At 49.6% G+C, this 13,833-nt stretch overlaps 1 protein-coding gene across 1 annotated transcript in view; it reads left to right on the top strand.

The window, feature by feature from the left end:
• LOC307086395 (neuropilin-1a-like) overlaps window positions 1-13,833 on the top strand; it is a gene marked incomplete at its 3' end in the record, with an annotated part of 45,319 nt that overhangs the window by 19,050 nt on the left and 12,436 nt on the right. Inside the window, exons 3-6 of the mRNA XM_079751589.1 lie at window positions 1,976-2,157; window positions 6,177-6,404; window positions 10,609-10,779; window positions 11,960-12,126. Of these exons, the coding sequence (XP_079607715.1) occupies window positions 1,976-2,157; window positions 6,177-6,404; window positions 10,609-10,779; window positions 11,960-12,126 (748 nt within the window). The remainder of the gene's footprint in view (window positions 1-1,975; window positions 2,158-6,176; window positions 6,405-10,608; window positions 10,780-11,959; window positions 12,127-13,833) is intronic.

Raw genomic sequence — 13,833 nt, 5'->3', positions numbered from 1 at the left:
CATTCATGCTGAATAACACTGCTATGAGAAGGTTCCAGAGAAAAGCCCTAAGTATTCCATTCTCTATTCATGTAACTATGGCTAAACGTCCCTCATATTGTCATTCAGATTCACTGGGTGCTCTCATCATCTCCAAGCCCGAGTGAAGTTTTAAAACCTGGAGTGACAGCAGCCAGCCTGAGCTATATCTTCTCCCGCTCTCTCTGATTGGTTTACATCGGTACTGCTGCTGTCGAGGCAGAAACACGAAGGACAGTACAGTATGTGTGTGTGTGTGTGTGTGTGTGTGTGTGTGTGTGTGTGTGTATGTGTGTGTCATGGGTTTGTTTATTAGTAAATAAATTAGAGAGTGTGTGTGCGTGTGTGCGTGCGTGCTTGCGTGCGTACGTGCATGTGTGTGTGTGTGAGCCCCCCAGTGACAGAGCTGAGCTATATCTAAAAGAAAACACTAACGACCAAAGGTCCACAACCCCTCTTGGCTCCGGTCCTTCTGTTCCGGACGAGTTAATATTGAACTGGTGTTCCAAAGTTCACACTTATTCTAACATCCTCAGATAACTCCTAACGTTAAACCTTCAAGAGACCCCCCCCTCACCTTTAGACTGCTGGGGGGGTCGGTGTTTGTGTGTGTGTATGTGTTTGTATGTATGTACACATGTGTGTGTGTGTACGTGAGTGTGTGTGTGTGTGTCTGTGTGTGTGTGTGTGTGTGTCTGTGTGTACACGTGTGTGTGTGTGTGTGAGAGAGGGGAGGGACGGGCCCCTGTGTAACCATACGGCCCCTGTCCCCCGCGGGGCCCTCCCCCTCCCCCTCCCCTCAGAGAGAGAGAGAGAGAAAGAGAGAGAGAGAGAGGCCCCTGGTTCACATATCATGGTGGAGTGTAATTTAATTATCTGAGGGAAGACAGGAGTCTCTATCATGTAGCTCTGTCACTGGGGGGCTCACACACACACACACACACACACACACACACACACATGCACGCACAGACACACGCACGCACACACACTCTCTAATTCAATTACTAATAAACAAACCCATGACACACACATACACACATACATACACACACAGATACTGTAATACACACTACACACACAGTAATGAACACACAGTCAGATATTGGCACACACACACAGATAATACAGTGAGACTCTGATAACAGCAGCAGCGATGAGGTCACCTCCTGACCACTACCCCCCCGCTGGCTCTGCTGCTATATCGGTACTCTCTCTCTCTCTCTCTCTCTCGCTCTCACTCTCTCTGTCTCCTCTCACTATCTCTCTCTCTCTCTCTCTCTCTTTTCTCACTATCTCTCTCTCCTCTCTCTCTCTCTCTCTCTCTCCCTCCTCTCACTATCTCTCTCTCTCTCTCGCTCTCTCACTCCTCTCACTATCTCTCTCTCCTCTCTCTCTCTCTCTCTCTCCCTCCTCTCACTATCTCTCTCTCTCTCTCTCTCTCTCTCGCTCTCTCACTCCTCTCACTATCTCTCTCTCCTCTCTCTCACTATCTCTCTCTCTTCTCACTATCTCTCTCCTCGCACTATCTCACTCTCTCTCTCGCTCCTCTCACTATCTCTCTCTCGCTCTCTCTCCTCTCACTATCTCTCTCGCTCTCTCTCTCGGCACGCTCGCTCTCTCTCTCTCTCTCTCTCTCTCTTTCTCCTTCTCTCTCTCCTCTCTTTCTCCCACCAAGCTCTGGAACACAGGTTCTGTTTTGAGGTTTAAAGTTCACTGCATGGAGAGGCAGACTGAATCTGGGTGAGATGGTGGAGGAGGAGGAGGAGGAGGAGGAGGAGGAGGAGGTGGGGAGGTTTTGAGATGAACACACAGCATCATTGATCTGCCAGGTGATTTAATCATCCTTGCTTCTTTTCTCCTCTTCCTACCTCCAACCCATCTCCTCTCTACCTTCACCTTACCTCCATCTCCTCTCCTCTTTCTCCCACTGTCTTCTCTCCTCCTCCTCCTCCAGGTATGACTACGTGGAGGTGTATAACGGGCGTGACGAGGCGTCGCCCATGTTGGGGAAGTTCTGCGGGAAGATCGCCCCCTCCCCCATCGTGTCCCTCGGCAACCAGCTGCTCATCAAGTTCGTGTCGGACTACGAGACGCACGGGGCGGGCTTCTCCGTACGCTACGAGGTCTTCAAGACAGGTCAGTCAGCACCGGGGGCGGGGCGGGGCTTGAGAGGGGAGGGGGTGGAGCCTAGAAGAAGGCTAGCCAATAGAAGCTGGCGTGGCTGTAGCAGGCAGGAAGTGGTGGTTCTTGGGTGTTTTGGGGGGTTTGGAGTTTCACAACCAAGACCACCTCTAGTCTATCAGGACCACCTCTAGTCTATCAGGACCACCTCTAGTCTATCAGGACCACCTCTAGTCTATCTGGACCACCTCTAGTCTACCAGGACCACCTCTAGTCTATCAGGACCACCTCTAGTCTACCAGGACCACCTCTAGTCTACCAGGACCACCTCACAACCAGGACCACCTCTAGTCTATCAGGACCACCTCTAGTCTACCAGGACCACCTCTAGTCTATCAGGACCACCTCTAGTCTATCAGGACCACCTCTAGTCTATCTGGACCACCTCTAGTCTACCAGGACCACCTCTAGTCTATCAGGACCACCTCTAGTCTACCAGGACCACCTCTAGTCTACCAGGACCACCTCACAACCAGGACCACCTCTGGTCTATCAGGACCACCTCTGGTCTACCAGGACCACCTCTGGTCTACCAGGACCACCTCTGGTCTATCAGGACCACCTCTGGTCTATCTGGACCACCTCTGGTCTATCAGGACCACCTCTGGTCTATCAGGACCACCTCTGGTCTACCAGGACCACCTCTGGTCTACCAGGACCACCTCTGGTCTACTGTCCTAGAAACCACTACTCCAGGGGTGAGGTAGCGGCTCCCAGCGGGGGAGGGGAGGGGAGAAGGAGGTAGGATGTGCTCAGGAGCGGTCTTCATAAACAACTTGCTGTCAGCGAAGGAGTCCAGCACTACTGTCCTACATTCCGATTGGCTCTCCCTCCTCCCTCCACCCGGGGCCAATTGAGAGAGAGAGGGAGGGGGGCCCTGGGGGGTACTTGGAAGCCTGCCAGCTGGGGGGAAGAGGGGAGAGGGGGGGAGGAGGGGAGAGAACATATGATAAGAAGAGAACATGTGTTCTACTCCATGGAACCCAAAGACTCATAATCATTGACAGAGCGGAACAGGAGAGTGTACTCTCTCTCTCAGTCTGTCTGTCTGTCTGTCTGTCTGTCTGTCTGTCTGTCTGTCTCACTACTTTCTCACAAGTTTCTCTGCCTAGGTTTGTTTTTTTTATTACGACAAAGAAACACAATCACTCACTTAGTGTGGCTGATAAGCACTTCCTGTGTACTTCCTGCTTCTGTCTTCGTGTCACTGGCTACTGTTTGGCCGCAGGAGTGTGTGTGTGTGGGGGTGGGTGGGTGTCGTGTGTGTGTGTGTGTGTGTGTGTGTGTGTGTGTGTGTGTGTGTGTGTGTGTGTGTGTGTGTGTGTGTGTGTGTGTGTGTGTGTGTGTGTGTGTGTGTGTGTGTGTGTGTGTGTGTGAGTGCCCTGGCTCGGCTTAGCTCAGGAGGTACTTGTCTTGTAACCAGAAGGTTGGTAGTTCGATCCCCAGCTTCTCCTAGCTGAGTGTTGATGTGTCCCTGATGTGTCCCTATCTCTGTCTGCTCTCTCTCTCCCTCACTCTTCTCTCCCTCTCTCTCCCCTCTCTCTATCTCTCTCTCTGTCTGCTCTCTCTCTCCTCTCCCACCTTCTCAGTCTGTGGTCTGAAACCATGTGCTTCAGAGAGAGAGAGAGAAACACAATCCCAATTCAAAACCACTTTCTAAAGTAAAGTAATTTCGCACATAAATAAACCCACACACACTCATACATAAACACACACACACACTCATACATAAACATACGCACAAACACAAACACACCTTATGGTGTCTCCATCCATCATGTAGTTTAATGATCCTGAGTTACAGCAAGCTGCCAGAGAACCAGGTGTGTGTGTGTGTGTGTGTGTGTCGGAGTATGTGTACGTGAGTGAGAGTATATATGTATTCATGCATTTCATTTTCCTCTTTTCTATGGTTGTGTATGTTCGTGTGCGTGCGTGCCTGTGTGTGTGTGCTTTCTCCTGTTTGATGTTCAGAAGCATTCCTGCAAGACTCTGAGGTCACATCTGGCTTGGACCCTCCCACACACACACACACACACACACACACACATACACTCAGACACTCAGACACACACACACTCACATACACCTCTGGTGACCCTTGACCCCGTCAGCGTCGCCTCACCCAGACCTTTCTAAACATCAACTGATTTGTGGCGGTCATGTGACCATGCTGAGGACACACTTTGGGGGCGGGTCCTCCTGTAGCCCCGCCCCCTGTTTAACATTACCTACAACACTCATGTTAATCTGTATAGATAGGTTAGAAGTACATGCTCTATCCAGAGCGTTGGTACGATTCCTACTGGCCCAGTGGAGATAACCCTGCTAGTGTTAGTGCCTTGCTCTACCAGTTGAGGTTGACAGGGAATGGAACCCCTAACCGTCACAGTAGAATAACTAAAACACTAAACAGTAGAAAGTGGATCTTGTTCAGTAATTCCTCCCTAAACTCCGACATTATGTGGTGACTTCTGGTTTCAGCGGTTGGCAGAAGCGTCGGATTCTCTCCGACGTCTTAAATACCTTGGCAGTGTTTCTCCCGTTGTCATGGCTCCCTGCTATTTAGCATTTATATGGAAGCGTGTTCGTGTTGGGCTGCTGTCTGGGCTCTGTTTGAATAGTACTCTATATTCTGGGGAGCAGAGTAGTCAAATACACTCCCGGCTCCGATCTGTTCATCGGCTTCATACTCAAACCCTTACCTTAAGTTAGTCAAACGCTCGGCTGAACTTAACCACCGCTCAGCTGTTTTCTACACTACACACAACCATCTCTAGTTCATAGCTAAACGTGACCTTGTCTTACCCTAATCTTAACTTAAACATCCCAAACTCCATACCTACATTTAACCTAAATTAAACCAATCAGAATGCACCCTCAGCTTCGTTCTTAACATAATTTATATATTTATTATACCCAAGCGTAGTCATTCTTAATATAATAAACCTCATACAACCCCTATTCATGTGCAGTGCATCATTGGAAATATGATACACAAAGGCAATCATAGATATATGGTGTAATATAATTATGTTTTGTGGGTCTGTGTGCGCGAGTGTGTGTGTGTATGAGTGTGTATGTGTGCGCTTGTGTGTGTGTGACTGTGTGTGTGCATGTGTGTGTGCGTGTGTGTGAGTGTGAGTATGAGTGTGGTCATTCCCAGCTTGTGATTGTGGGCCATTAGCTGTCTTTAACAGGCTCTATAAACCATCTGAGGTTCTGCTCTCACAGCCAATAAACACCCTCGGAGCCTGGCTAAGTCCTGCCCCCATGGTGGAATCTAACCTATCATGGATCGGCGTGTGTGTTTGCATTAGTGTTGCATTATGGACTGTGTGATATATTTATCGTGCTGTCAAAGCGAGCGGTACGAAAAATACAACTCAAACCTGAAATAAATACACCGGCGGCCGCGTCGGTGGAATATGATCACGACTGGATTCCATTAAGTTTGAAATATGACTATGAAGTGATATTCATCATTATAATAGAATGGTTTAGCTGGCCTCAATCCTTCAAACAGCGTCCTAGAATAGATCTGCACCAAATCGATGTTTGGACGAAAGACGTGAAATGTAGGCCATGAAGAAACAAACACACACACGCAAACACACACATACAGTCACACACACACCCAGCAGCCCCTAACCTCTCCTCCTCCGAGAGAGAGAGAGAGAGAGAGAGAGAGAGAGAGAGAGAGAGAGAGAGAAAGAGACAGAGAGGGAGAGAGAGAGAGAGAGAGAAAGAGAGAGAGAGAGATTTTTTTTTCTTTCTATCTATACTCTATATACATTTGTTACATTTGATTAATTTATTATCAGTTATCAGTTGCGCTTTGACAATGTGAACATGTTTTTTAATTATGCCAGTTAAAACTAATTGAGAGAGAATCAATCTTAGGTAACTATCTAACACTGTCTGTCTCTCTCTCCCCCTCTCCCTTTTCCACCCTCTATCCCCCCCCCCCTCAGGTCCGGAGTGCTCCCGTAACTTCACGGCCCCCTCGGGGATCATCACTACCCCGGGGTTCCCGGACAAGTACCCCAACAACCTGGAGTGCACCTTCATGATCCTGGCGCCCAAGATGTCTGAGATCGTGGTGGAGTTCCACAGCTTTGACATGGAGCCCGACACCACGCCCCCGGCCGGGGCCCAGTGCCGCTACGACTGGCTGGAGATCTGGGACGGCTACCCTGCAGGTGAGAGGGGGAGGAGGGAGAGAGAGGGGGAGAGAGAGGGGGAGAGAGGGAGAGAGAGAGAGAGAGAGAGAGAGAGAGAGAGAGAGAGAGACAGGGAGAGAGAGAGAGAGAGAGACAGAGAGAGACAGAGAGAGAGAGGGAGAGTAGAGGAGGTAGAGGGAGAGAGAGAGAGACAGAGAGAGAGACAGAGAGTGAGGCAAAAAAATGAAGAAAGAAGAAAATGGGGAGAGATAATGGAGAGAGTGCATTAGGTGGGGGGGGGGTAGGAGCAGCTGGGAGGATGGAGAGAACAGAATAGAGGAGGGAAGACGGGGGACAGCAGGGAGAGCAGGAGTCGGCCGAGAGGAGTGAAGTGCAGATTTGAGATTTAATTTGATTTGATTTAATTTGATTCCGGGACAAATGAGTGACATCTGTCAGCTGGCATGTGGGTGAAAACGTGCTCGGTGGTGGTAAACAGCCCGTCTGAACACCTGGTGAACACCTGTACACCTGGAACCACCCTTCAACATGTTTACAGTACCGGGACATGGGACACAATGGCTGTTGTTGTTGATGTTGTTGTTGTTGTTGTGGTTGTTGTTGTGAACCAAGACTGCTTTGATTGAGTAAAATGGCTATTTTGAAGTCTTCCTCTTGTCCGATCAAAAAAATCGAAAACGAAAATTGAAATCGAAAAATGACCAAATATGGTCATCCAGATGCCATTAACGAGACACGTTAATAGCAACTGGATGAACATATTTGGTGATTTTTTAGAACACCAGGATCCCCCACAATGCTGTGCAACTGAGCGGGCACATCCCTGAAGGGCGCTCCTGTGTGTCTCGTGTGTGTGTGTGTGCGTGTGTGTGTGTGTGCTTGTGTGTGTCTGTGCTTGTGGGTGTGTGTGTGTGTGCGCATGTGTGTGTGTACGTAAATGACATGGGGTAGAGGGGCACCCAGTGACTGGCACATCACGACAGACCAGAGCAAACGATATCTGGCACACTTTAAAACGGAGCCAGCATTCAAGAGCTGCCAAGACTACACCCCTGTGTGTTTGTGTGTATGTGTGTATTTGTTGTTTTGTGTTTGTGTTGTTTTTTTTGTGTGGGTGTATGTGCGTGTGTTTGCATGTCTATGAATGTCGCATGTGTGTGTGTGTGTGTGTGTGTGTGTGTGTGTGTGTGTTTCTGTATAAATGTCTGTATGTGTGTGTGTCTGTATGAATGTCTTTATGGATGACCGTATGTGTGTGTATATGTGTGTATGTGAGAGTGCGTGCGCTGTGTCTCATGTCCTGCCCTGTCCCTGTTGGTTTCGCAGTAGCGTGTGCATCTGCCAGATAACACAGCAGAGAAACGAACAAGGCACAGCTGTAGGTTCAGATCCCATCACGCAGGTTCACAGTGTTAACTGTTCCGCTTAGATTAAGCAAAATGGCTATTTTCTTGGCCGATCACATGGCAGACAGACACGTTAATGGCAACTGGATGACCGTATTTGTTAATTTTTTAGAACACCAGGATCCCCCACAATGCTGTGCAACTGAGCGGGCACATCCCCGAAGGGTGCTCCTGTGTGTCTCATGTGTGTGTGTGCGTGTGTGTCAGTGTTTCCGGTAGAAAAAGTTGGTGCCGGTCATGTGACCTGGAAGGCTTCATTTTGTTGTTTTAGATCGGGCCAAGAAAATCAAGCCCGACCCGGCCCGAGCCCGTGCACGTTCTGTCCGAGCCCGGCCCGGCCCGACACATTCACTGCAATTATGAGCCCGATCCCAATTTCAACCCGACATTTTTTTCAATACATGTGTAACTTTGTACACATTTGTTACTTATGCCTACTCTGCTAAATATATATGTAGAGAATAATGTATAGAACGCCGGCCAATATCGGGAAAATAAGCCCAGACAGTGCGAACAGGACACCGACGAGCAGCGAAGGTGTCTTGCTTCGCCCTGAAGTGGCTTATTTTCGATAATGACCGGCGACGTTCTATACATTATCCCGCTTATTACACGGCTACTTGCCAAAACGAAAAAATTACTTCACACGGTGTGTCTTTTTACAATTTATTCGTTACCAGCATTCGTAGTGTTGATCAGCAGTGAAATAGTCCGCCAAAGACGTTGACGTCGCTTAGCAACCGAAGATGCTGGGGTTGACAAGTTACCGGACTACTTACTACCCATGCAAGTGAACGGAGCGTTCCACGGCATTGGGAAGACCCGTGTAATAAAGGCCTATAATATTTCTGTTTATGCCATAGATTTCTCCTCAGATTAGGCCAATAAAGCAATGATTTCAAAAAAACGCCAATGCTCGATCAAAGGCCCGGCCCGACCCGGCTCGAGGATAGTGGTGGGAAATATCGGGTCAGTCAAAACCCTCATTGTTTTACATGAATTGTCTAACAAATGACCACTGTAGCATATTTAAACACAATTCAAATTGTGCAGAGAGAATTATTTCAATTGGTCATTCTGACCGGAGACATTTAGAATTTTCGGTCCTCCTCATTTTTTTCCGGTCAATGACCGGTAATTACTGGACAACGGAAACTCTTGTGTGTGAGTGTGTGCGTGCTCGTGGGTGTGTGTGTGTGTGTGTGTGTGTGTGTGTGTGTGTGTGTGTGTGTCTGTGTGTGTGTGTGTGTGTGTGTGCTCGTGTGTGTCTGTGCTTGTGGGTGTGCGTGTGTGCTCGTGTGTGTGTGTACGTAAATGACATGGGGTAGAGGGGCACCCAGTGACTGGCACATCACGACAGACCAGAGCAAACGATATCTGGCACACTTTAAAACGGAGCCAGCATTCAAGAGCTGCCAAGACTACACCCCTGTGTGTTTGTGTGTATGTGTGTATTTGTTGTTTTGTGTTTGTGTTGTTTTTTTTGTGTGGGTGTATGTGCGTGTGTGTGTGTGTTTGTATGTCTATGAATGTCGTATGTGTGTGTGTGTTTGTGTGTGTGTGTGTGTTTCTGTATAAATGTCTGTATGTGTGTGTGTGTCTGTATGAATGTCTTTATGGATGACTGTGTGTGTCTGTATAAATGTGTAAGTGTGTGTGTGTGTATGTATGTGTGTGTGTGAGAGTGCGTGCGCTGTGTCTCATGTCCTGCCCTGTCCCTGTTGGTTTCGCAGTAGCGTGTGCATCTGCCAGATAACACAGCAGAGGAACGAGCAAGGCACAGCTGTAGGTTCAGATCCCATCACGCAGGTTCACAGTGTTAACACAAGTTAACACCACGTTGGAACAAACACCCTCTAACGCTGGGGACGCAAACATCACAGAGCACAGCCTGGAGGGAGGGAGGGAGGGAGGGAGGGAGGGAGAGAGAGAGAGGGGGAGTGGGAGAAGGGAGGGAGGGAGAGAGAGAGATGAGGAGAGAGCGAGAGAGAGAGAGGGCGATACCTGTTTTGTTATCTTAATTGCATTTTTATTGTCTCACGCTTTTTTATGCTATTGCTTTGACAATATTGTGCAAATAACTTTCCTGCCAATAAAGCTTTTATCAAATGTGAATTCTAGAGAGAAAGAGATAGAGAGACCATGTACCGACCCAGGTGTAGAGAAGCTAGCGGCCAGATGCCGTCTCACCTTTATTCTGGTGCCCAGGTGGGACTTCACCTGGAGGGGTGATGGGGGGTCGAAGGAGGGGTGGTGGGGGGAGGCGATGGGGGCTGACAGAGAGGTGGTGTGTATGGGGAGTGGAGGAGGCTGAGGCAGCTGTCATGTTCTCTGTGTTCTGTGACAGCAGCTCCAGCAGGACAAGACGAGGCAGAGCTCCAGACAGCAGCCACTCAGCGAGAAACGTCCAGCATGAGACCGCACTAACGTACCATGTATTCCCCCTCTCTCCTGATCCCGCTCTCCCCTTTTCCCCCACCTCTCTCCTCTCCTGTACCATCCTCTCTCCTCTCCTCTCCTCCTCCTCCCTCGCTCCCTCTCCTCTCTTCTCCCTCCTTCCCTCTCCTCCTCCTCCCTCGCTCCCTCTCCTCTCTTCTCCCTCCTTCCCTCTCCTCCTCCCTCTCTCCCTCGCCTCTCTTCTCCCTCCTTCCCTCTACTCCTCCTCCTCCCTCTCCTCCTCCTCTTCCCTCTCTCCCTCTCCTCTCTTCTCCCTCCTTCCCTCTCCTCCTCCTCCCTCTCTCCCTCTCCTCTCTTCTCCCTCCTTTCCTCCTCCCTCTCTCCCTCTCCTCCTCCCTCTCTCCCTCTCCTCCCTCCAGTGGGTCCCCACATCGGCCGCTACTGTGGCCAGTCGTCCCCCGGCCGGGTCATGTCCTACACGGGCATCCTGTCCCTCTCCATCACCACCGACAGCGCCATCTCCAAGGAGGGCTTCTCCGCCAACTACACCGTCCGCCAGCGGAGCCTCCCGCCTGGGCACGGAGAGGACGGTAAGAGCCCCCCTCCCCCGGAGCTCCAGGGGACACCCAGCCAGCCTGGTGCCTGGGGACAGGTCAACCGTTAACCACTGAACCCTCCGGCCTTCAGGGCGTGGTCTATAGGTGGGGGGGTGGGTGTGCGTGAGATAAGGCTTGTTATTGTGTGAGTGTGGGGTCAGTTGTGTCGGTTTTTTTGTGTGTGTGCTTGAGGACTGACAGGCTTTTGTGTGTCTGCGTACGTGAGGGCAGTCATGGGCTGTGTGTGTGTGTGTGTGTGTGTGTGTGTGTGTGTTTGTGTGTGTGTGTGTGTGTGTGTGTGTGTGTGTGTGTGTGTGTGTCTCATGACCCTGATGTGGACTCGGGTGGGGTACCAGAGGTCTCAACGGGCCCCTGCCGGGGAGAGGCTCCGGGGTCTCCCCCCTCCACCACACTCCCCCTCACACCCTGATCCCCCCCCCCCAGAGGTCCGGGACCAGACCCCCCCTGCACGCTGACAGACCTGCTAGACCTACCTGTGGGGGTGCAGGGTAGTCCAGTGGTCATTGTGTTGGTCCCCCAGGCCGAGGGCTCTGGGTTCATCCCTCAGGTCCACGGTCTACCTGTAGGCCTCCTTAGATGACCCCTGACCCCTACCTGCTCATAAAACCATCTGCTAAATGACTTAAATAATGACCTGAATCCAAACAGACTTGTTTGCTCTTTGATGTTTCGTTCAAAGTCTCCCGTCGACTGAACTGGTCTGGAGTGTCTTGAGGTCATCTTTGTGAAAGTGTTTTATCCAGATGCTGACGACATGTAGATGCAGATGTTATTGAAGCTGATGACCTGTAGATGCAGACGTGTTATTGATCCTGTGGTCTCCTATAGACCGGCTCTGTCTGTGTTGGTCAATAAACACAGCCCGAGTCACGTCGTGTCCATAGTCTAAAGGTTTCTGAGGTTCAACTTATCCAGAATCGCTCTCCTGTGCCGTGTCGATAAAGATCTCCTTCAGGTTTTCTTCCAGGCACGTTCTGCTGTGTGCGTCGATAAAGTTTTTTCAGGTTCGGCTTTTCTTCTCTAGTCGTTCTCCGGTGTCCGTGTCGATAAAGTTTTTCTTCAGGTTTTCTTCCAGCGTGTGTTTTCCTGTGTCTGTGTCGATAAAGTTTTCAGGTTTTCTTGTCAATAAAGTTGTGCCCTGTGGCCCCCCCAGACTTTGCGTGCATGGGGGCACTGGGCATGGAGTCGGGAGACGTGTCCCCGGACCAGATCACTGCCTCCTCCCAGTACAACAGCAACTGGTCTCCAGAGCGGTCCCGCCTCAACTACCAGGAGAACGGCTGGACCCCCTCCGACGACAACATCAAGGAGTGGATCCAGGTACCCCCCCCACCCCTCTATTTTCAGCATACGACACAGTTTAGAGTTTAGCTGCCCCTATAGAGACGCTATTCTCTGCAACCCACTGGTGGTTGTGAACCCAGGGACCTTATATTATATGAAACAGGAACTCATACAGGAAGTCTCCCAAAGTGCTGAACCTCTCCTCTACTTCCTGTGATCGGAGAAACAGGAAGTATACAGGAAGTGAGCTTTAGTGCTACCGCTACCGCTACCGCTAACGGCTCTCTCAGGACCAATCGAGTGGGGCTGAGGGACCGTTAGAAGACACCGGGCTGGACGGTGATGAATGGCTTATTTTTATTTCATTTTTATTTTACCTTTATGTAACAAGGCAGACCATTGAGAAAAAGTTCTTATTTACAGTGATGGCCTGACAAAAAGCACAAGCTTCTTGGGGGAGAAGGGGAAAGGGGCAGTGAGAAAGGATAGGTTAGAGAGGCAACAGCACAAAACACAGCTGTACAGACACACAACAAGGCAGCAACAGGGACCTGCATTGTTAACATACAGCTACTCAGACATACAACAAGAACAAGCAAAGAATAGGATTACATAAACAAGGCAGAATAGCAAGAATAAACTTATAGCAAAATAACAATTGTGAAAACATAAAAAACATAAAAAATGAAAAAAAAACATAAAAAAAAAAAACAGGATTAATAACAAGTATTGATTACAATATCATGAAAATCACAAGAAAAATGCCTGAGCCAATATCAGCGGATGATGACTGAATTTTGTTATAGTTATTGTATAGCATATAATATAACAATAAATAGCTGTATATAACCCGGGACCTCTCGCACCCAAGAGGAGAATCATACACCTAGCCTAGCCCAACGAGCTGGATGTGGCCCATGTATTTCAGACAGATTTTCATTGCCTTATCTTAGAATAATCCGTTTATTATTCATGTCAAGAAAGATGTACATGTTTGTTGGATTGGTGGAACCTTTGAGGTTTCAGGGAGGAGGAGATACCAGACCTTCATATCTCCTCCTCTCTGAGATGGTCCGGAGAAATGTGTCTGCTTTAGAGGACGGCTGTGCATCAGAAGAGCCAGTGTGTTCCAGACGATAGTGTTCAGACCGTGGCTCTGAAGGCACCGCCACATGGTGGACGCTAGGAGCTGCTAGTGGGGGGAGGGGGGAGGGTGGTGATTGACATGTTATTGAGAGCTGTGAGGTAAGACGAGGAAGGGTTTCCTTCCCCCCAGAGTATTTATAGACGTCCCGTCTCCCAGAGAGACGTTTGTCTTAGGAGAGACTCTGACGGCATCAGGAAGCGCTTCTCACCACATCTGGAGAACACATCATCTCGAGGCTAGGATGGGGGGGGGGGGGGGGGGGGGGGGGGGGGGGGGGCTGTCTTTACTGAGGGGAGAGAGTTTGGTGTCCAAACTTGGGGCAGGGAACCACACCCTGTTGGACTGGTCAGAGTGTCTGAGGATTCTCACCGTAAATTCGTGGAGGTCAGAGTTCATCGGTCAAACACATCTCTGAGTTTGTGTTGAATATATTCAGATGTTGCGATGTTGTTGTGACCAGATATGCTCTGCTGTCATTGATTATGCTCCTCATGATTCTGAGAAACTAAATGGAAAAGAGAGGACATGTGTTTGGATTCTGGTGTTGATCTAAACCAACTGGAGTTAGCTCTGAGCCGCACATCCAAGCCCAGCTC

Source organism: Pollachius pollachius, assembly GCF_949987615.1.
Source record: "Pollachius pollachius genome assembly, chromosome: 14".
Taxonomy (NCBI): Eukaryota; Metazoa; Chordata; class Actinopteri; order Gadiformes; family Gadidae; genus Pollachius; species Pollachius pollachius.
This window is presented reverse-complemented; position numbering and strand designations above follow the sequence as displayed.